Source organism: Erpetoichthys calabaricus, chromosome 9, assembly GCF_900747795.2.
Source record: "Erpetoichthys calabaricus chromosome 9, fErpCal1.3, whole genome shotgun sequence".
Taxonomy (NCBI): domain Eukaryota; kingdom Metazoa; phylum Chordata; class Cladistia; order Polypteriformes; family Polypteridae; genus Erpetoichthys; species Erpetoichthys calabaricus.
The window spans coordinates 106,500,425-106,524,180 of NC_041402.2; the positions used below are offsets into that span (position 1 = coordinate 106,500,425).

The 23,756-nt window shown below is 38.6% G+C and overlaps 1 protein-coding gene across 2 annotated transcripts in view; it reads right to left on the reverse strand.

The window, feature by feature from the left end:
- wdr59 (WD repeat domain 59) overlaps window positions 1-23,756 on the reverse strand; it is a 250,263-nt gene that overhangs the window by 67,640 nt on the left and 158,867 nt on the right. For both annotated transcript variants that reach the window (XM_028810052.2, XM_028810051.2), the window contains one exon: window positions 1,212-1,365. In XM_028810052.2, coding sequence (XP_028665885.1) covers window positions 1,212-1,365 — 154 coding nt within the window. The remainder of the gene's footprint in view (window positions 1-1,211; window positions 1,366-23,756) is intronic.

Here is a 23,756-nt window from a genome sequence, read left to right on the forward strand (position 1 = left end):
TGACATAGCACACCAAACCATCACTGACTGTGGAAACTTTACACTGGACCTGAAGCAAAGTGGATTCTGTACCTCTCCTCTCTTCCTCCAGACTCTGGGACCTTGATTTCCAAAGGAAATGCAAAATTTACTTTCATCAGAAAGCAGCAGTCCAGTCCTTTTTGTCTTTAGCACAGGTGAGACGCTTCTGACGCTGTCTCTTGTTCAAGAGTAGCTTGACACAAGGAATGCGACAGCTGAAACCCATGTCTTGCATACGTCTGTGCGTGGTGGTTCTTGAAGCACTGACTCCACCTGCAGTCTACTCTTCGTGAATCTCCCCCACATTTTTGAATGGGTTTTGTTTCACAATCCTCTCCAGGGTGTGGTTATCCCTATTGCTTGTACACTTTCTTCTACCACATCTTGTCCTTCCCCTTCGCCTCTCTATTAATGTGCTTGGACACAGAGCTCTGTGAACAGCCAATCTCTTTAGCAATGACCTTTTGTGTCTTGCCCTCCTTGTGCAAGGTGTCAATGGTCGTCTTTTGGACAACTGTCAAGTCAGCAGTCTTCCCCATGATTGTGTAGCGTACAGAACTAGACTGAGAGACCATTTAAAGGCTTTTGCAGGTGTTTTGAGTTAATTCTAATTTTCCGAGATACTGAATTTAGGACTTTCATTAGTTGTCAGTTATAATCATCAACATTAAAAGAAATAAACATTTGAAATACATCAGTCTGTGTGTAATCAATGAATCTAATATACAAGTTTCACTTTTTGAATGGAATTACTGAAATAAATCAACTTTGTCATGATATTCTAATTTTATGACCAGCACCTGTATATCATACCGTTTTCTCGGCCCACTTAATCCTGAGCATGGTTGCAGGGGGCTGGAGCCTAGCCCAGTAAGTATAGGACATAAGGCAGGAACAATCCCCTGGGCATGGTGCCAGTTTTTTTCTAGTGTGAACACATGCACACAAGCACACTAGGGGTAATTAAGTGTCACCAATCCGCCTAACCTACATGTCTTTGAACTGTTGGAGAAAACCACAGCACCTGGAGGAAACCCAAAGAGACACAGAGAGAAAATGGAAACTCCACTAACGATGAGAACCCTGCTCTCCTTACTGCTATTAATTGTCTTTTCTGTATTTAGAATGTCATCTAAATCAGCAAAAAGAAACAATGTGAAGTCAGTGGTTTGAATCAAACTGTGTCATACTCGTTCCTTGTAGTAAAAGGAGCTGATAGAGACTTGCTCTTTATCGCTGCGAGTAGGGCTTCCACTATATAGGCGAAGAGTGCTTTGGGATTCTGTGCGGATTTTCATAGGGGTCATCATTCCACTATGGTAGGCAGAAAGTGCAGACAAAGACCTGAAAAACACAAATTAAAATGATGGCTTTAAATAATGTTTACAAATCAAGCTTCATGACCCTGATCCTTCTTTTAATAAAATACATTTGGTACATTATTTCACCAAAAACAAAACTTGCAAAAAAGTTATACTAATGCTCTAATGTAGTTCAATACTAATGAGGAAATATAAACAATCATTTTATATCTATGACAGCTATATGTAAAAAAATTTATTATTCAGCTTCAATATGAGAATGAAACAATGACTAAAAAGTTAAATACATTTTATCCATAACCCACTGTGCTCTAGCTTATTGGTTAGCATAAATCTGATATCAATTATCAAGGTAGTCTTCCTATGTTTTTGCTAGGACTGTTGCTTACATAAAATATTGCACTATACTTTTTGGCCAAGCATTTAAACTCACTATGTATGGACAAAGAATAATCATAATCTGGACTCTTTAATTATAGATCCTTCAGGAATTATTTTAAGATATTTAAGAATTTTATTCTGTGATTAATGCAAACATTTGTACATAAACATTTTGCACCATTTACAACTTTGGCATTTTGGTTTAAATTCTCTGTATCTAGAGGTAAGAATGTTTTATATTACTCTCTCGAAATACTGGTCTCATTCAATCAATCTAGCATTGATTGAATATATATCATGTTCCAATATTGTGTTCATATTGGTTCAAACGATTAAGAACATTTACCTTACTTGACTGGTGCTCCTTCATTGTTGTTCTTGTTCTTGCTTCAGGACAAGCAACCTATGCATATATGACCCTTCAAATTAGCCTATTTATTCAGTAGAGCAAATATTCAGTAGAGCAAATAAAGTTCTACTTAGGTATTTACCTGTCACTTGATTTAAAATATTTTCATAAACCAATTATACTGAGCCAGGATGAGTTACCAAATACAGGTAGAATCCAATTGTAAAGAAATTCATGGGACCATACAAATATTTAATTATAACAAATATGGGGAAAATACGCATACTACTGTGACCGGTGTTGCCGGCTATTCGCCATCTCTAATGGCAGTGGCGCAAGGTGAGCTCCATAGTTTTGATGCATCTGGTAAACAGTAAACATAGGGCAAAGTAATTGGTTGTCCTCTTCAGAATTAGGCTTAATGTATAACATGATTGTCGCATGATGTTTAGAACAATTAACACCTCTGACCTGCTCTTCCTTGCACTCTTCTTATCACTCTTTTCCAGACCTCTTCTGTCGGTGATTTAAAGCCGCTGGTGTTCTTCTAATCCGAAGATGGAAGCTAAAGCAGGTGCCGCAGCTCCTATCTCATGTGTTTGAGTGCTTAAGTAACAGCTCCTAGTCTTGAGACTGTACCTGCCTTCTCTTTACAGGAATAAAGTACCAGTATTGTTCTTAGAAACATTGACTCGCCTTCCTGTCTCTCGTGCAACTCTGTGACCCAAATCTGATAATATATATATATATAAAAACGAGCTTCATAAACTGCAAAAAATGGTTAATTTGAAAATGAGACACAAGATACAAGTTTTTTAATAGAAATGCAGAATGAAAATGAGGAGTTAGATTTAACTTTTTTTTTATAGAAATACAACCATGCTTCTAATTTTTTTTGTTCAGATCTTTAACTTCTATTTTTTTTTTTGATCCTTCAAAAATGTTGACAGTATTGAATATGCGATTCTGAATGCTTTCACCACTTCATTTTTCTTCATTCTGAAATTAACTTTTTCAAGGATTGTTAATTTTTTTTTCTTTCAGGGTAAACTGTTTCTCACTTTTTTTGTTCATTGCAAGGATAACTTTGAGAAGCAGTATGATACTGGAACAGTACAGTATCTGTACACGAAACAACTACCCACATGAACATTAGGTGGAGCACTAACTCAGAATTCAACTATATGATGTCGCGCCCACACTCTTGCCGAGACTCACCAAGAGTGCCTGAGATTGAAAATTTCATAGCAGACTGTCATTTTCTTTTGGTCTAACAAGAAAGAAATAGCATGTTGTAGGTTTCCCAAGACTCAGCGAAAGTGTAGTCACAACATTAAGTATTTTTTGCATCATATTCAGTGGCCATTCTTGATAAATAAGACACTCATTATACTGAAATTTACATTTCGTTAAAACGAAATCTGTTAAACATGATGTTGTATGAACGTTGTTCCAGGCCAACTTCGGCATTTGACCTGTAATCTGCAGTCTTGACAAAACACATCGTAACATGAAAAAGATAATTAAGCTGCAAAATGTAATGTTGCTTAGATACTACATATGTGAGGATAGCGTGGAAGGTATGACTGATAACATTAGCAATTTGTTTTTAAAAACAACTTAAGTGTAAAAACTGCTCTGACTACAATTTCTAAGATGATGTTTGTGCTGCTGATTTGCATCATTAGCTACAACCTCTATTCTCCTCTATATCGCTCAGGAAATTTCTCGTTTGTTTGAGTTAATTACTACTATTCAATATTTATGAAGAAAGGAATAAAGGAGGGCATAATCTGACATAAAGAATACAGAAAATATCTCAATTTTTCTCATTACAAGACCCATTATATAAGCATATAAAGTTATTCTTAGAACTTCAGGTGATGATAATATTGTATTTTATAAATTGCATTAATTACTGTAATTAGCCACGTTTAGAGTTTTCCTGTAAAATTTATCTTCCTTGTGTTTTTTAATTAATCAACTTTCTGACCTTTCATAATCTATTTTTTCATTTCTAAAACATGCCTAAACCAATTTGGGGTAAAGGAGGACAACTGCCAATCTCTGCAGCATTAGGTGCAAGGCAAGCACCGTGTCTAGTGACATCCATTCTTACAGGGCTGCCCTAGAGTTATCAACTAACCTATCATTCATCTTTGGAATGGAAGATAAAAACCAGAGTGCACATATTCTGTACATGCTTTATATACTTGCCTGGTTGGAGGAATGAGCTATTTGTGTTATATTGTTTATAAAATTCCTTTAACTCTTACATAGGATATGTACATACCATATATACTCACGTTTAAGTCCCATCGATAAATTGGGGCTTGATTTTACCATATAATTTCCAGTATTTTATAATGTGGGTCGTATAAGTCGAATGTGGAAAACTCACGCTATTGGTCCAAGAGATTATGAATTTGATGTGTCTGAGAAACTGGTGCGAGATTGGAGGAAGCAAGAAGATGTAAAGAAAAAAAAATGTGTCATATTTTTGAACAGGTGTATAAGTCAGGGTCTGATTTTATGATCGACTTTTCGGGTTTCAAGACCCGACTTATATGCGAGTATATGCGGTTTATTAAATAAGATTCAGGAATCCTAAAGTTGCTCATCTTTGGCATAAAAAAATCTTTTACTCAAATTTTAAAGTTTATTTCATTTGATCTTCTCAGCTGCTTTTCCTAATGAGGGTCACAGTGCCAACATGACAAGCAGGTCAGCCCAGACTTCCCTGTCGTCATCTACAGATTTCAGCTCCTGGGTAATTCACAGGCTTTCCAAAACCAGCCAAGATATATTTCTCACCCAATCATAAAGTGTCAACACAATCTGCCACATTTACTCAGGATCCTATTTTTTTCCGTCCTTACACACAGCTGATGCCACTGTAATCTACGTGTTGATCTCATGGTCACTTTTTGCATTACTCATAAATAAGATTCTGAGATAACAGTTAGGTCCATAAATATTTGGACAGAGACAACTTTTTTGTAATTTTGGTTCTGTACATTACCACAATGAATTTTAACACTAGAATTACCACAGCCTACGAAAAAACTCGTAGATCTGGCCCACCTTAAATCGCTTCTTAAATCCGTCCACACCTCTCCGCCAGCATCCTTTGTCCTCTAAATGTGCTGATAAAAGACAAGCTGCCAGCAGCCGGCTATTCCATCCCCCCACCGACTAGAACGTGTGCGAAGTTTTCCCAGCTCATGCCTTGATTGATTATCTGCGAGTGAAGTGGAGTTTTAGACTGGAAATAATACATTGTTATTTGGAACACACACATTTCATGCGTGTTCCATTTCTACAGTAATCTGTGAAAACACATTGTTAAAACAGAAACTTTTTCATATTTTAGTAATAAATGTTACAAAATGTAGGCATAAACTATAGAATGTGTAAAGCCCGAGTTCCAAAGATCAAATAAACACTTCCACAAAAACTTCAAGGAGGCTACAACAGTTTCCGTGGCGTAGCGCACTAAGTTTTGCCTCTTAGAGCACAGCTGCTTTGCCGTGCCTCACAGACCTGAGTTCGATTCCCCGCTGGGGATAAATGTTGCTTTTTTTTTTTCTTTTTAACCTCAAACGGGCATAAAATTTATAAATTGGTATGCACTGTCAGTTAATGAGATCGTTATATTTTCATATGGGATGCTCCTTTTAAAATATTTTTTAACAATTGAGACTGCAATTAACATGAACAACTGTCCCTAAAACTGTTATTTTTAAGATCCATAACACACAGACAGACAGAGCACTGCGTAATAGAGAGACAGACAGGCAGAGATATATAAATAAACAGGGAAGGCACATGTACTGAAAGAAAAAAAAGATCAACATGTGCGTTGTTCCTGCTGTACTGAATAAGCTCACGTGCTCTAACATCACCCCTCCCCCCATCTGACTCTCTAAGTAACAGCACAAGTATAGATGCAAACGAAGTGCATGTGTGTACTGTATAATATTAACAAAAAGAGCAGCTTACTACTGAAAACGGCAAATATAGGAGTGAGTAGGGATGGAACCGGACACTCTTGATTACACTTCGTTTGCGTCTGTACTTGTTAAATGAAACAACTCCGATGCAGTTAAAGTGCAGACTTTCAGCTTTAATTCAGTGGGGTGAACAAAACGATTGCATAAAAATGTGAGGCAACTAAAGCATTTTATTTAACACAATCCCTTCATTTCAGGGGCTCAAAAGTAATTGGACAAATTAAATAACTGGAAATAAAAAGTTCACTTCTAATACTTGGTTGAAATCCCGTTGCTGGCAATGACAGCCTGAAGTCTTGAACTCATGGACATCACCAGATACTGGGTTTCCTCCTTTTTAATGTTCTGCCAGGCCTTTACTGCAGCGGCTTTCAGTTGCTGTTTGTTTGTGGGCCTTTCTGTCTGAACTTTAGTCTTCAACAAGTGAAATGCATGTTCAATTGGGTTAAGATCAGGTGACTGACTTGGCCATTCAAGAATTTTCCTCTTCTTTGCTTTAATAAAATCCTGGGTTCCTTTGGCTGTATGTTTTGGGTCATTGTCCATCTGTATCATGAAACACCACCCAATCAATCTGACTGCATTTAGCTGGATTTGAGCAGACAGTATGTCTCTGAACACCTCAGAATTCATTTGGCTGCTTCTGTCCTGTGTCACATCATCAATAAACACTAGTGTCCCAGTGCCACTGGCAGCCATGCACGCCCAGGCCATCACACTGCCTCCAACGTGTTTTACAGATGATGAATAATGAGCTGTTCCACGCCTTCTCCATACTTTTTTTCTTGCCATCATTCTGGTAGAGGTTGATCTTGGTTTCATCTGTCCAAAGAATGTTTTTCCAGAACTGTGCTGGCTTTTTTGGATGTTCTTTAGCAAAGTCCAATCTAGCCTTTCTATTCTTGAGGCTTATGAGCGGCTTGCACCTTGCAGTGCACCCTTTTTAATGCTCTGCCAGGCCTTTACTGCAGCAGCTTTCAGTTGCTGTTTGTTTGTGGGCCTTTCTGTCTGAACTTTAGTCTTCAACAAGTGAAATGCATGTTCAATTGGGTTAAGATCAGGTGACTGACTTGGCCATTCAAGAATTTTCCTCTTCTTTGCTTTAATAAACTCCTGGGCTCCTTTGGCTGTATGTTTTGGGTCATTGTCCATCTGTATCATGAAACACCACCCAATCAATTTGACTGCATTTAGCTGGATTTGAGCAGACAGTATGTCTCTGAACACCTCAGAATTCATTTGGCTGCTTCTGTCCTGTGTCACATCATCAATAAACACTAGTGTCCCAGTGCCACTGGCAGCCATGCACGCCCAGGCCATCACACTGCCTCCAACGTGTTTTACAGATGATGAATAATGAGCTGTTCCACGCCTTCTCCATACTTTTTTCTTGCCATCATTCTGGTAGAGGTTGATCTTGGTTTCATCTGTCCAAAGAATGTTTTTCCAGTACTGTGCTGGCTTTTTTGGATGTTCTTTAGCAAAGTCCAATCTAGCCTTTCTATTCTTGAGGCTTATGAGTGGCTTGCACCTTGCAGTGCACCCTTTGTATTTACTTTCATGCAGTCTTCTCTTTATGGTAGACTTGGATATCGAGACGCCTACCCCCTGGAGAGTGTTGTTCACTTGGTTGGCTGTTGGGAAGGGGTTTCCTCTTCACTATGGAAATGATTCTGCGATCATCCACCACTGTTGTCTTCCGTGGACGTCCAGGTCTTTTTGCGTTGCTGAGTTCACCAGTGCTTGCTTTCTTTCTCAGGATGTACCAAACTGTAGATTTTGCCACTCGTAATATTGTAGCAATTTCTTGAATGGGTTTTTTCTGTTTTTGCAGCTTAAGGATGGCTTCTTTCACCTGCATGGAGAGCTGCTTTGACCGCATGTTGTCTGTTCACAGAAAAATCTTCCACATGCAAGCACCACACCTCAAATCAACTCCTGGCCTTTTATCTGCTTAATTGATAATGACATAACGACGGACTTGCCCACACCTGCCCATGAAATAGCCTTTGAGTCAATTGTCCAATTACTTTTGAGCCCCTGAAATGAAGGGATTGTGTTAAAAAAATGCTTTAGTTGCCTCATATTTTTATGCAATCGTTTTGTTCACCCCACTGAATTAAAGCTGAAAGTCTGCACTTCAACTGCATCTGAGTTGTTTCATTTAAAACTCATTGTGGTAATGTACAGAACCAAAATTACAAAAAAGTTGTCTCTGTCCAAATATTTATGGACATACATGAACTACTCCACTAAGGAAAGTTGTTCCCCCTCATCTGTAGCGATCAATCCACTCTTTTCTGAAAAAGAGAATAATGACTTCAGACTTGGAGGTCATCCTTATTCCATCAGCTTCCCACTTTGCAGTGAATCGCTTGAGTGCATGCCAAACGTCACCGCCACATGAAACAAAGAAGACATCATCTTCTGCATAAAACAACGCTATTCCTAGCCTTCTCAACTGGACACCCTCACATCCTCGGCTGTACCTTGATATCCTGTCCATGAAAACCAGAAATAGGAATGGTGACAGGGACATGGCCTTGATGGACTCCGCAAAGTTAACAATTTTAGTGTAACTCCAAGTATTTGGAAACAGCTCTCACTGCATTTATACAGGGATTTTTAAAGTTCACTGAAGAATAAATTAACATAGGTGATCAGCACATTAATTCTCAGCCTGCTGATGATTTGCAGTTTATACTGATGCCCTGAGTTCAACACCATGTGTTTGATTTTTGACATGTCATTTACCGATTAGATAAGCTTTGAAAACTTTTTTCATTAAATTGGTCTTTACATTTTTTAACATTTGTTGGTATTTCTATGAATGCTCCACATAATATGCATGCTATTTATATAATATTACCACGATTATGTTGGTAATGAGGACTTTCTTCAAACTAGGAAATTCTATATAACTTACATAACAAAAATTGGAATGCTAAATATGTTTTAGAAGGAAAGAATGGAAGAGAAAATTCTCATTAAGAGCACATATTTCAGAGTTATATTCTCCACATGAAAAAAAGGTTTCAGACACTTGACAATATTAAAGTGAAATAATGAAAAATGTAATATGTATAATTATCAGTATGCACAAACCAGTGTGTTTCTTTGTGCCGGTCCCAAGCCCAGATAAATGGGGAGGGTTACGTCAGGAAGGGCATCCGGTGTAATATTTTGCCAAATCAATATGCGGACAACAATACAAATTTCCATACCGGATCGGTTGAACCCCAGGTTAACAACGACCGCCACCACTACTGTTAGCCAACAGGGTGCTGACAGAAAGTGGGCTACTGTTGGCTGAAGAAGAAGAGGGGGAGGCAGGAGGAGAGGAAGAAAGTAAAGAGAGTAGGATTGAGGGTAGGAACTTTGAATGTTGGCAGTATGACTGGTAAAGGGAGAGAGTTAGCAGATATGATGGAGAGAAGGAGGGTTGATATATTGTGCGTGCAAGAGACTAAATGGAAGGGGAGTAACAGTATCAAAATCCAGACAGAAGAGCAGCTTCAGCGACAGACTGCTGTCACTTTCCTGCTCCACTGACAGACTGAGGAAATCATTCCTCCCCCACACAATGCAACTCTTTAATTCCACCTTGGGTAAACGTTAACATTATTCAAAGTTATTGTCTGTCTGTATACCTGCATTGTTATCACTGTTTAATTTAATATTGTTTTTTATTGGTATGCTGCTGCTGGAGTATGTGAATTTCTCTTTGGGATTAATAAAGTATCTATCTATCTATCTATCTATGGCCAGGTAGATCGGAGTGGATTCAAATTGTTCTATCATGGTGTGAATGGGAGGAGAAATTGGGTAGGAGTTATTCTGAAGGAACAGTATATCAAGAGTGTTTTGGAGGTGAAAAGAGTGTCAGGCAGAGTAATGATTATGAAGCTGGAAACTGGAGGTGTGATGATGAATGTTGTTAGTGCATATGCACCACAAGTTGGATGTGCAATGGGTGAGAAAGAAGATTTTTGGAGTGAGTTGGATGAAGTGATGAACAGTGTACCCAAGAGACAGAAAGTGGTGATTGGAGCGGATTTCAATGGGCATGCTGGTGAAGGGAACAGTGGAGATGAGGAGGTGATGGGCAGGTAGGGGGTCAAGGAGAGGAATGAAGAAGGTCAGAGGATAGTGGACTTTGCCAAAAAAGAGTGGAGGAAGATGCACACAGGTAGATTACATCCTATGCATAAGAGTTGATCTGAAGGAGACTGAAGACTGCAAAGTGGTGGCAGGGGAAAGTGTACTTAAGCAGCATTGGATGGTTGTCTGTAGGATGACTTTGGAGATTAGGAAGAGGAAGACAGTGAGGGCAGAGCCAAGGATCAAATGGTGGAAGTTGAAAAAGGAAGACTGCAAGGTTGAGTTTAGGGAGGAAGTGAGACAGGCACTGGGTGGCAGTGAAGAGTTACCAGACAGCTGGGAAACTACAGCAGGTGTATTAAGGGTGACAGCAAGAAGGGTGCTTGGCATGACATCTGGAAAGCAGAAAGAGGAAAAGGAAATCTGGTGGTGGAATTAGGAAATACAGAATTGGGATAGTCAGAGAGATGCATAAAGCAGACAAGGACATAAGGCGAAAAGTGAAGAGAGAGGTGGCAAAGGCTAAAGAAAAGGCGTATGATGAGTTGTATGAGAGACTGGACACTAAGGAGGGAGAAAAGGACCTGTACCGATTTGCTAAACAGAGGGACCGAGCTGGGAAAGATGTGCAGCAGAATAGGGTGATAAAGGATAAAGATGGAAACATACTCACAAGCGAGGAGAGTGTGTTGAACAAATGGAAAGAGTACTTTGAGAGGCTGATGAATGAAGAGAACAAGAGAGAGAAGAGGTTGGATGATACGGAGATTGTGAATCAGGAAGTGCAAACGGATTAGCAAGGAGGAATTAAGGACAGCTATGAAGAGGATGAAAAATGGAAAGGCCATTGGTCCAGATGACATACCTATGGAAGCATGGAGGTGTTTAGGAGAGATGGCAGTGGAGTTTTTAACCAGATTGTTTAATGGAATCTTGGAAAGTGAGAGGATGCCTGAGGAGTGGAGAAGAAGTGTACTAATGCTGATATTTAAGAATAAGGGGGATGTGCAGGACTGCAGTAACTACAGGGGAATAAAATTGATGAGACATAGCATGAAGTTATGGGAAAGAGTAGTGGAAGCTAGGTTAAGAAGTGAGGTGATGATTAGTGAGCAGCAGCATCAGCATGGTTTCATGCCAAGAAAGAGCACCACAGATGCAATGTTTGCTCTGAGGATGTTGATGGAGAAGTGTAAAGGCCAAAAGGTGCTGCATTGCGTATTTCTGGACCTGGAGAATACATATGATAGGGTGCCTCGAGAGGAGCTGTGCTATTGTATGAGGAAGTTGGGAGTGGCAGAGAAGTACGTAAGAGTTGTACAGGATATGTACGAGGGAAGTGTGACAGTGGTGAGGTCTGCGGTAGGAGTGATGGAGGCATTCAAGTTGGAGGTGGGATTACATCAGGGATCGACTCTGAGCCCTTTCTTATTTGCAATGGTGATGGACTGGTTGACAGATGAGATTAGACAGGAGTCCCTGTGGACTATGATGTTTGCTGATGACATTGTGATCTGTAGCGATAGTAGGGAGCTGGTTGAGGAGACCCTGGAGAGATGGAGATATGCTCTAGAGAGGAGAGGAATGAAAGTCAGTAGGAACAAGACAGAATACATGTGTGTAAATGAGACGGAGGTCAGTGGAATAGTAAGGATGCAGGGACTACAGTTGGCGAAGGTGGATGAGTTTAAATAATTGGGATCAACAGTACAGAGTAATGGGGATTGTGGAAGAGAGGTGAAAAAGAGAGTGCAGGCAGGGTGGAATGGGTGGAGAAGAATGTCAGGAGTAATTTGTGACAGACAGGTTTCAACAAGAGTGAAAGGCAAGGTCTACATGACAGTAGTGAGACCAGCCATGTTATATAGGCTGGTTACACGGACCAGAAATCAAGAGACAGAGCTGGAGGTAGCAGAGTTAAAGATGCTAAGATTTGCACTGGGTGTGACGAGGATGCATAGGATTAGGAATGAGTACATTAGAGGGTCAGCTCAAGTTGGACAGTTGGGAGACAAATTCAGAGAGGTGAGATTGCATTGGTTTGGACATGTGCAGAGGAGAGATGCTGGGTATATTGGGAGAAGGATTCTAAGGATAGAGCTGCCAGGGAAGAGGAAAAAAGGTAGGCCTAAGCCAGCGTTTCTCAAAACGTTTTTTTGAAACCCTAATAAAATGTATTCCTATATTTTTTGCTGCCGATACACCGCTACAAGTTTAAAATTTCCCTACAAATAGCGAAATTATGCCACATATGGCAACATTCGCGCCCCCTTTTTTGTTACTTCGAGGGGCACGCCCCACAGTTTGAGAACTGCTGGATTAAGTGAAGGTTTATGGATGCGATGAGAGAGGACATGCAGGTGATGGGTGTAACAGAGCAAGAGGCAGAGGACAGAAAGATATGGAAGAAGATGATCTGCTGTGGCAACCCCTAATGGGAGTAGCCGAAAGAAGAAGAAGAAGATCAGTATTCTGATGGTGTTTGGTCAAGCCAGTTCCAAACAATTCAAAATAGTTCCTCTTAAGTAAGAATAGGGAATATTCAAAAATTCAAATGAAATGTGCATAATATTAAAGATACTGTACATGTTTCTGAAATTCAATATACACATTTGAACTTTGTAGGAAAACAAATCTGAACTTCAGAGGTAAGATTTGTTTAAAGCATATACACACAGCAATGATGTACATGTTATATGGCTATATATTTAATCTACCATATACAGGGTAGGATTCAGAAGTAATGAGCCTAATTTTGTTCTGACGCGAACGTACCTCGCAGCGCGCCCCACTTGCCAGCGACGGCGATGGTGGGTGTTGGCTTCACAACGCAACGGAGCTCCTACCGCTCCGAGCTTTCGGAGCGGTAGGATCGGCCTTCACGGGAACCCCTGTGTGGTAGTGCGTTACACGGTGGAATGGAAAGTTCGTTAGAGCAACGGTACGCATTGAAGACGAAGACCATGCTCATTGCCTTCTTCGGAGTGAAGGGGATCATCCACTACGAGTTTGTCTCGCAAGGACAGACCATGAATGCTGCTTACTACTTGGAAGTCCTGAAAAGGCTGAAAAGAAGCGTCGCGCGCAAACAAAGGGACATCAAGGACAGCTGGAAGCTTCACCACGATAACGCGCCCAGCCACACCGCCTTCATCGTGAGCACCTACCTGGCCCGGGTGAATGTTCCAGTGGTCCCCCAGCCTCCCTACAGTCCGGACGTGTCGCCTTCTGACTTCTTCTTGTTTCCGCGCTTAAAATCAGCGCTGAAAGGAAAACGCTTCGACTCGATCGAGGACATCCAAGCAAATGTCAAGGCAGCCCTTGCAGCTATCCCGGAACAGGCCTACGTGGACGCCTTCGAGTCATGGAAAAGCCGCCTACAAAAGTGTATTGATGCAGGAGGTGCCTATTTTGAAGACTACTAATTAGTTGTACCGATTTGCTCAATAAATTTGTCTTTTTGAACAAAGGCTCATTACTTTTGAATCCTACCCTGTATACTTGCATTTAAGTTCTCCCGTGGATAAGTCGAAGCTTGATTTTACTGTGTAATTTCCAGTATTTTATAATGTCAGTCATATAAGTCGAATGCGGAAAAGTCACGCTGTTGGTCCTAGAGATTATGATATGCTAACGCCCATCTGAGAGAGTAATCATAGAGCACACTGTCTTTTTTTCTATGTATTGTGCCTACGTGACCACACAGTAATACCCAAACTATTCCGAATCGACGTTTACACTGATTGGCGTTTTATTGTATCTCACACCCTCATACACCTTTATTGTAAGAGCATCCCTTATCTACGATGGAGCGTTCGATCAGAAGAAAATATGAAGCTGGTTTTAAATTAAAAGTCGTTAAAGTTGCGAAATAAATTGGTAACTGTGCTGCTGCAACAAAATTCGATGTGTCTGAGAAACAGGTGCGAGATTGGAGGAAGCAAGAAGATGTAAAAAATACACATACAGTGGTGTGAAAAACTATTTGCCCCCTTCCTGATTTCTTATTCTTTTGCATGTTTGTCACACAAAATGTTTCTGATCATCAAACACATTTAACCATTAGTCAAATATAAACACAAGTAAACACAAAATGCAGTTTTTAAATGATGGTTTTTATTATTTAGGGAGAAAAAAAAATCCAAACCTACATGGCCCTGTGTGAAAAAGTAATTGCCCCCTTGTTAAAAAATAACCTAACTGTGGCGTATCACACCTGAGTTCAATTTCCGTAGCCACCCCCAGGCCTGATTACTGCCACACCTGTTTCAATCAAGAAATCACTTAAATAGGAGCTGCCTGACACAGAGAAGTAGACCAAAAGCACCTCAAAAGCTAGACATCATGCCAAGATCCAAAGAAATTCAGGAACAAATGAGAACAGAAGTAACTGAGATCTCTCAGTCTGGTAAAGGTTATAAAGCCATTTCTAAAGCTTTGGGACTCCAGCGAACCACAGTGAGAGCCATTATCCACAAATGGCAAAAGCATGGAACAGTGGTGAACCTTTCCAGGGGTGGCCGGCCAACCAAAATTACCCCAAGAGCGCAGAGACGACTCATCCGAGAAGTCACAAAAGACCCCAGGACAACGTCTAAAGAACTGCAGGCCTCACTTGCCTCAATTAAGGTCAGTGTTCACGACTCCACCATAAGAAAGAGACTGGGCAAAAACGGCCTGCATGGCAGATTTCCAAGACGCAAACCACTGTTAACCAAAAACAACATTAGGGCTCGTCTCAATTTTGCTAAGAAACATCTCAATGATTGTCAAGACTTTTGGGAAAATACCTTGTGGACTGATGAGTCAAAAGTTGAACTTTTTGGAAGGCAAATGTCCCATTACATCTGGCGTAAAAGGAACACAGCATTTCAGAAAAAGAACATCATACCAACAGTAAAATATGGTGGTGGTAGTGTGATGGTCTGGGGTTGTTTTGCTGCTTCAGGACCTGGAAGGCTTGCTGTGATAGATGGAACCATGAATTCTACTGTCTACCAAAAAATCCTGAAGGAGAATGTCCGGCCATCTGTTCGTCAACTCAAGCTGAAGCGATCTTGGGTGCTGCAACAGGACAATAACCCAAAACACACCAGCAAAGCCACCTCTGAATGGCTGAAGAAAAACAAAATGAAGACTTTGGAGTGGCCTAGTCAAAGTCTTGACCTGAATCCAATTGAGATGCTATGGCATGACCTTAAAAAGGCGGTTCATGCTAGAAAACCCTCAAATAAAGCTGAATTACAACAATTTTGCAAAGATGAGTGGGCCAAAATTCCTCCAGAGCGCTGTAAAAGACTCATTGCAAGTTATCGCAAACGCTTGATTGCAGTTATTGCTGCTAAGGGTGGCCCAACCAGTTATTAGGTTCAGGGGGCAATTACTTTTTCACACAGGGCCATGTAGGTTTGGATTTTTTTTTTCTCCCTAAATAATAAAAACCACCATTTACAAACTGCATTTTGTGTTTACTTGTGTTATATTTGACTAATGGTTAAATGTGTTTGATGATCAGAAACATTTTGTGTGACAAACATGCAAAAGAATAAGAAATCAGGAAGGGGGCAAATAGTTTTTCACACCACTGTATATACGAGGGGAGACCCAAAAATAACCAGAATTTTGTTGTTGTTAGGTTGGTACTTGTAGTACGTGGTTGGGCCACTAGGGCGATCTAGTTACACTCCTCACAAGTCAGTCTGCCAAGTGCCATCAGTCTGGAAGGTTGTGCTTGTGTTCAGTGAATTTTTTTGTAAAAGTAGTTTTGTGCAAGCGTTGTTTTTTTACGATGGCCGATTATCGTGAGCAACGCGTGACAGTGAAATTTTGTTTTCTTCTTAAAAACAGTGTTGCAGAAACTATTGTTATTGAAACGGTATGACAACCCTGAACCACCCACCCTACTCACCGGATTTAGCTCCGTGTGATTTCTCTTTGTTCCCTCGGATGAAAAAAGACTTGAAAGGAAGGCGTTTTGTTGACGTCGAAGAGGTAAAACAAGAAACGACCAGAGCATTACTGGCCATTACTTCAGACGAATTTAAAAAATGTTTCGAACAATAGAACAAACGGTTAGATAAGTGTATTTCCGCTTTAGTTTTAAATATATTTCCGGTTATTTTTGGGTCCCCCCTCGTATGTAAATATATATATATATATATGTATATTTAAGTGTCGTATTTTTGAACGGGCATTTAAGTCAGAGTCTGATTTTATGATCGATTTTTCGGGTTTCAAGACTCGACTTATACGTGTGTATATACAGTAAATTCAGAGCCCAATTATCAACCTTTTGATTTTACAAAAAATCATGATTTAGTCCCTTATGGAAAGCACAGGAAATAATAAAAACTAGAATACCACTATTAGCATCCTGGCTTCTGATGATGCTGCAAGCCTTTGTAATGCTTTGTGATGCTGTATTAATATCAGTAATCAAATACATCTTGAGTCAAGCACCACCAAGTAATTTTATATACAGTAGTAGAGTATGTGTGAATGTTTGCACTCTGTAAGTTCTATGGACTGTCAAGTCCAATGATGGTGGCTTTCTATCTTCACTAGGGTCCATTCCTCTCTTCAGCCAGTCAAATTCATTTCAGATATCCACTGACATCCATTCCTGGATATCATTCAATCATTTTTTTTCTATGTTCCTTACTTTTTCATTTTCCTTCAACTCTTCCAAGCATTACTTTCTTTATGAATCTGTCTTCCTTCTTCCTACAGATATGTAAGGAGCCCAAGGAGCTTTGATCTTAGTTTCTACTCTTTCTCTCATGTTCAACACCTTTCTAATCTCTTTATTGCTGACCATGACCATCCAAGTTATTCCCATTATTTTTTTTTATTGCACTTCATTTCAAACACATTCAACTTAACAATGTCAACCTTCTTCAGAGTCCAAGAATTGCAGCATACAGCAACACAAACATCGTGCAAGAGTCTATTTGATATATATAAACTAGCTGAAATACCTGGCATTGTCCGGGAGGAAAATAGTGTTTTTTTTTTTTTTTTTTCAATTGTTTGAGAAAAATGTAATTTAAAAAAAAACACAACTTTAAAAATAAATTAACAAACAATGAAGACTAATTGTCACTAATATGCTTGTATTATTTAGTGCCTTGTTATATACAATGTTTTTAGTTTTGCCATCTTTAGCCAATATATAAAGGTTATTAGTTCTTTGTACCCTTGAACATGCCACATAAAGTTGTCCATGTGAGAAACAGGCTGTGTCCAAATTGATTCCAGCAATTTTCAATGATTGTCCAAACAGACTGAATCTCCAATTAGTCTATTCCAATTGAAATTCTTTTACAATCAATTAAAGGTTAAATGTTTTACCTATATAAATAAATAAGTTAAATATCATATCTATATTTGGTCTATACTTTATCTTCAATTTTGATAAGTTAAATTAGTTTTTTGATTATGAGCATATTAAAAAAAATTCCTATTTCTTTTTTTACGAAAAAATTGTAACAGCAACACGTTAGCTACGATGTTGCAAAACAAATGACATTTACTTCATTAATGAATAAACAAAAATTGTAAAGAGATCCGCTAAATCCACAAAATAAATATAGGATGTTTATGGTAGATAAAAATAAAATTGCTTACTTATCTTATATATAATATAATAGCATATTTTAATCAAAATATAATTGCGGAATACGTTCTAAGTAGTGTAACAATGAAGAGAAAAGAGAAGCCTTTTTAAGGTTTTTTGATAGATTAATTTTTGTTTTGTGGTGTAGTAATACGTTTTTACATGCAGAATTTTTGACGACGTAAAAAAGGTCAATTAATATTATTATTAGGTTGATTTGATTGTATCACCACTACAACATTGTTACAATAAAAATAATGTAAGATGAAAATATAGTTAACAAAAACAAACATCAAACGACAAACAAATAATACTACGGATTTCTCATGATAAAATTGTCAGCTTGCTTTTACGGAGCACACCAGAAACGTTTCGAGTGTTTGATAACATACATACAAGACTGCAAGATTGTTACAGTCTGCTTTATATATATATATAGAGAGCCTATATATGGCGGCTCAAATCACAAACACAGAATGAGTCCCAAAAATTGTTAAATTGAAAAGCGACAGGGGCGCGGTGGTGCTCAAAAATAAAGAATGCTGGTAGTCACCTTTAATTCGCCCTCTGGTGGTCATTCCGAGTGTCAACAGGATGATAACATCCCCCATCCTACCCAGAATGGGGTGGGGTTAGGGTTGATTTGACCCTACAGTATTTTTAGTCAACCAATGAGAAGCGTGTACCAAGTTTCATGAAAATCGCTCCAGCCATTCAGAAGTGATGCTGGAACATACACAGACTTTTATATATGCAGTATATAGATTTATAAAGATATATATATATACTAGCAAAATACCCGCGCTTCGCAGCGGAGAAGTAGTGTGTTAAAGAGGTTATGTAAACATATATATATACATAAAGATATATAATTATATATACATATCTCCATATACACATACATACATATATATACATATATATATAAATATACACATCCACATATATATACATATATCAACATATATATACACATACATATACACACATACATACATACACACACACATATATATATATATACACACACATATATATATATATATACATACATACAGACACATATATATATATATACATATACATATTTACATATCTACATATACACATATCTACATATATATATACATATACACATCCACATATATATACATATATATATACACATATCAACATATATATACACACATACATAAACACACACATATACATACACACAGACACATATATATACAGAAATATTTACATATCTACATATATACACATCTACATATATATACACATCTACATATACATAGATATATATATATATATATATATATACATTTATATATATATATATATATCTATCTATATATCTAGACATACATACATAGATAGATTGACATATATATATATACATATATATATATGTAACTGTGTTGTCATTGTTATGAGTGTTGCTGTCATATATATATATATATATATATATATATATATATATATATATATATATATATATATAGCAAAATACCCGCGCTTCGCAGCGGAGAAGTAGTGTGTTAAAGAGGTTATGTAAACATATATATAGATATACATATATACATATCTACATATACAGATATCTACATATAGCAAAATACCCGCGCTTCGCAGCGGAGAAGTAGTGTGTTAAAGAGGTTATGTAACTATATATATACATAAACATATATACATATCCACATATCTACATACATATACAAATTTACATATCTACATATATATGTATATATGTCTATACATATTTATATATAGACATACATACATACATATATATATATATATATATCTATATCCGAAGCCATGCAAGCACACTCTTGAGAATGCAACGTATAGTTGTACAGAAGAAAAGCAATCTTGCCTCAAATGAATGGCAACCTTTTGTAGGTCTATGAACTTAATTTAAACTTTAGGTTTACACGGTACTTTCTTTCCTTAGTACCTGCACTCATGAATATGTCTGTATGTGTCAGTCGGTCAAATCCACGCGCTTCGCACCGGCGAAGTACCGCTTTAAAATTTTTATTAAGAAGAAAAGAAAACCTTCTTAAATTGAGGGAAAATATACTAATAACAGTTTGTGAAGGATCTGTTTTTTTGTGAAGCTGCCTTCACTCGAGTGATCACTTCGACCTGACTTGGTGGCCAACTATAAGCGTTACCTGGTAGGTAACCACCCATACAATCAGATTGTGAATCAGACTACGAATGCCGTGAATGTATTTACCCCGATCTACATGTTGTCAAATAAATGAATCACACGCCGTGGCGCGGAATGTAATTACCCCGATCTACATGTTGTCAAATAAACGAACCACACGCCGTGGCGCAATTTTAGGGGCTTTGCCTGTAGCGCTGACGTCCGAGGTTCGATTCTCGTAAGGAAGTGAAGTGAGTGGCTGGTTACCTACCAGGTAACGCTTATGGTTGGCCAGGAAGTGAGGTAACATCAGCCACGGTGCCTTCAGTTGTGAGAAGCAGATCATAGAATGGCTGAAAATAGTTTACTGTCAAATAATGCAAAGAGTACGCCACATGTCTTTCCCCCTTATTCTTGGCTCATCAGGCGTACACACTCACTGCACTTGCTTACGGTAATCGAACCTCGGACGTCAGCGCTAGAGGGGCTTAGCAGCGGTGAAGTATTGCTTTTAAATTTTAATTAAGAACAAAAGAAAACCTCAGAGATTCGATTCCCGTAAGGGAGTGAAGTGAGTGGCTGGTTACCTACCAGGTAACGCTTATGGTTGTCCAGCAAGTGACGTAACATCAGCCACGGTGCCTTCAGTTGTGAGAAGCAGATCATAGAATGGTTGAAAATAGTTTACTGTCAAATAATGCAAAGAGTACGCGACACGTCTTTCCCCCTTATTCTTGGCTCATCAGGCGTACACACTCACTGCACTCGCTTACGGTAATCGAACCTCGGACGTCAGCGCTACAGGGGCTTTGCAGCGGTGAAGTATTGCTTTTAAATTTTAATTAAGAACAAAAGAAAACCTTTTTAAATTAAGTCTTAAAAAGAGGTGTAAAGATATTGACAATAAGCTACGCAAACCCACCAAGAAATGCAATCATTTAAATCAAGGCGCGAGTCGAAAAACACCATCCCATAATATTAGTTAACGATTAACACATTTCTATATGTATTGTAAGCATACAACTGATAATATGTTGGGCTTATTTATCTGGTGTACCGACATTTTTGCGCGTTTAACGTCTGAAATCTAACGTGGTTTGTGCCCTTCAGAATGAAAATAGTTTGCATTTACCTTTTTAGTAAAAGGCAAGCTTTTAAGCCTGAGAAATCACCCCGTAAATGCACACGTTTAATTGCACATGTGTTAATATGTATGCTTACACAGTATTAAAAGACAGTGAACGTCATTTATCTTTGTTCCCGCGTTTGATAAAAGGCAAGCTTTTAAGCCTGAGAAATCACCCCGTAAATGCACACGTTTAATTGCACATGTGTTAATATGTATGCTTACACAGTATTAAAAGACACTCAAAAATTAACATCATTTACCTTCGTTCCCGCGTTTGACTCGTGCTGTAAATGTCTTCCTTGTTTTTAGTTCACGTGATTACGTAGGAGGCGTGATGACGCGATACGTGACTCCGCCTCCTCCATTGGAGTATATGGACAAAAAACATGTTCCAGTTATGACCATTACGCGTAGAATTTCGAAATGAAACCTGCGTAACTTTTGTAAGTAAGCTGTAAGGAATGAGCCTGCCAAATTTCAGCCTTCCACCTACACGGGAAGTTCGAGAATTAGTGATCAGTCAGTGAGTCAGTCAGTCAGTGAGGGCTTTGCCTTTTATTAATATGTATAGATGTAAATATATATAGATATATGTATATGTATATATATATATATATTATATATATATATATGTATATATATATATATATATATATATATATATATATATATATATATATATATATATATATATATGTATGTAGATATGTATATATATATATATATATATATGTAGATATGTATATATATATATATATATATATGTAGATATGTATATATATATATATATATATATGTAGATATGTATATATATATGTAGATATGTATATATATATATATATATATATATATAAATATGTACATATGTAGATATATATATATATATAAATATGTACATATGTAGATATATATATATATATACAGTGGAACCTCGGTTCACGAACGTCTCGGCACACGTACAACTCGGTTTACGACCAAAAAGTTCGCCAAACTTTTGCCTCGGTTCACGACCAAACGCTCGGTATACGAACAAGCCAGGTTCCCTTTCGGTTTGTTGATGTTCATTCTCTCCCTGTGCATTTCCTGTGCAGCGAGCGAGAGAGAGAGAGAGAGAGAGAGCGCGCGCGCACACACACACACACACACACACACACACACACACACACACACACACACACACACACACACACACACACACACACACACACAGAGAGGCAGCGCAAGAGACAGAGGGCTGTACACACACACACAGGAGCACGCGCGAGAGAGGCGCGCGCACACATACAGGAGCGCGCTAGAGAGACACACACAGGTGCTCCAGGCTCGCAAAAGAGAGACGCACGCACACACACACAGGCGGGGTGGGGGGGGTGTGGGGGGTGAGAGGCGCGCGTGCACACACACAGGAGCGCGTTACAGAGATACACACAGGCGCTCCAGGCTCGCAAAAGAGAGACGCACGCACACACACACAGAGCGATTGAGGGACGCATAAGTTAGAGAAGGCTTGTTTTTGTTTTCAGTTCTGTTTCCAGTGATCGGTTCGTAGCCTGCATTGTTGCAATGTTACTTTTCTTGGTGGTTTATTAAATTACGGATTTTTCAAATGTTCCTTTTTTCCCCCTGTGCTTAAAACTCATTAAAAAAAGTGTTTTTAGCGAGAGCGGTTCCTAGCACTATAGCGCGAACTATTGCAGTGTTAGTTTTCTCTGTTGTTAAAGGTTTTCTCAGTGTTATTCAATGTTTTTACATTTAGTTTACCATTACGCTGTGCATTCTATGGTATAATTAACTATATTTGTGCTTAAAAACTAAAAAAAATGTATATATTTACATACAGTTTCTACGGTCTGGAACGGATTAATTGTATTTACATACAATCCTATGGGAGAAATTGCTTCGGTTCACGACCAGAGTTTTGGAACGAATTATGGTCGTGAACCGAGGTTCCACTGTATATATGTGTATATATATATGTAGATATATAAATATACTGTATATATGTATATATATGTGTCTGTGTGTGTATATATATATATATATATATATATATGTATATGCGTGTGTGTATGTATGTGTACAGTAATCCCTCCTCCATCGCGGGGCTTGCGTTCCAGAGCCACCCGCGAAATAAGAAAATCTGCGAAGTAGAAACCATATGTTTATATGGTTATTTTTATATTGTCATGCTTGGGTCACAGATTTGCGCAGAAACACAGGAGGTTGTAGAGAGACAGGAACTTTATTCAAACACTGCAAACAAACATTTGTCTCTTTTTCAAAAGTTTAAACTGTGCTCCATGACAAGACAGAGATGACAGTTCTGTCTAACAATTAAAAGAATGCAAACATATCTTCCTCTTCAAAGGAGTGCACGTCAGGAGAGAGAGGAAAGCAAACAAATCAATAGGGCTGTTTGGCTTTTAAGTATGCGAAGCACCGCGGCACAAAGCTGTTGAAGGCGGCAGCTCACACCCCCTCCGTCAGGAGCAGGGAGAGAGAGAGAGACAGAGAAAAACAAAGTCAAAAATCAATACGTGCCCTTTGAGCTTTTAAGTATGCGAAGCACCATGCAGCATGTCGCTTCACGAAGCAGCTGCACACAGAAGGTAGCAACGTGAAGATAATCTTTCTACATTTTTAGACGAGCGTCCGTATCGTCTAGGT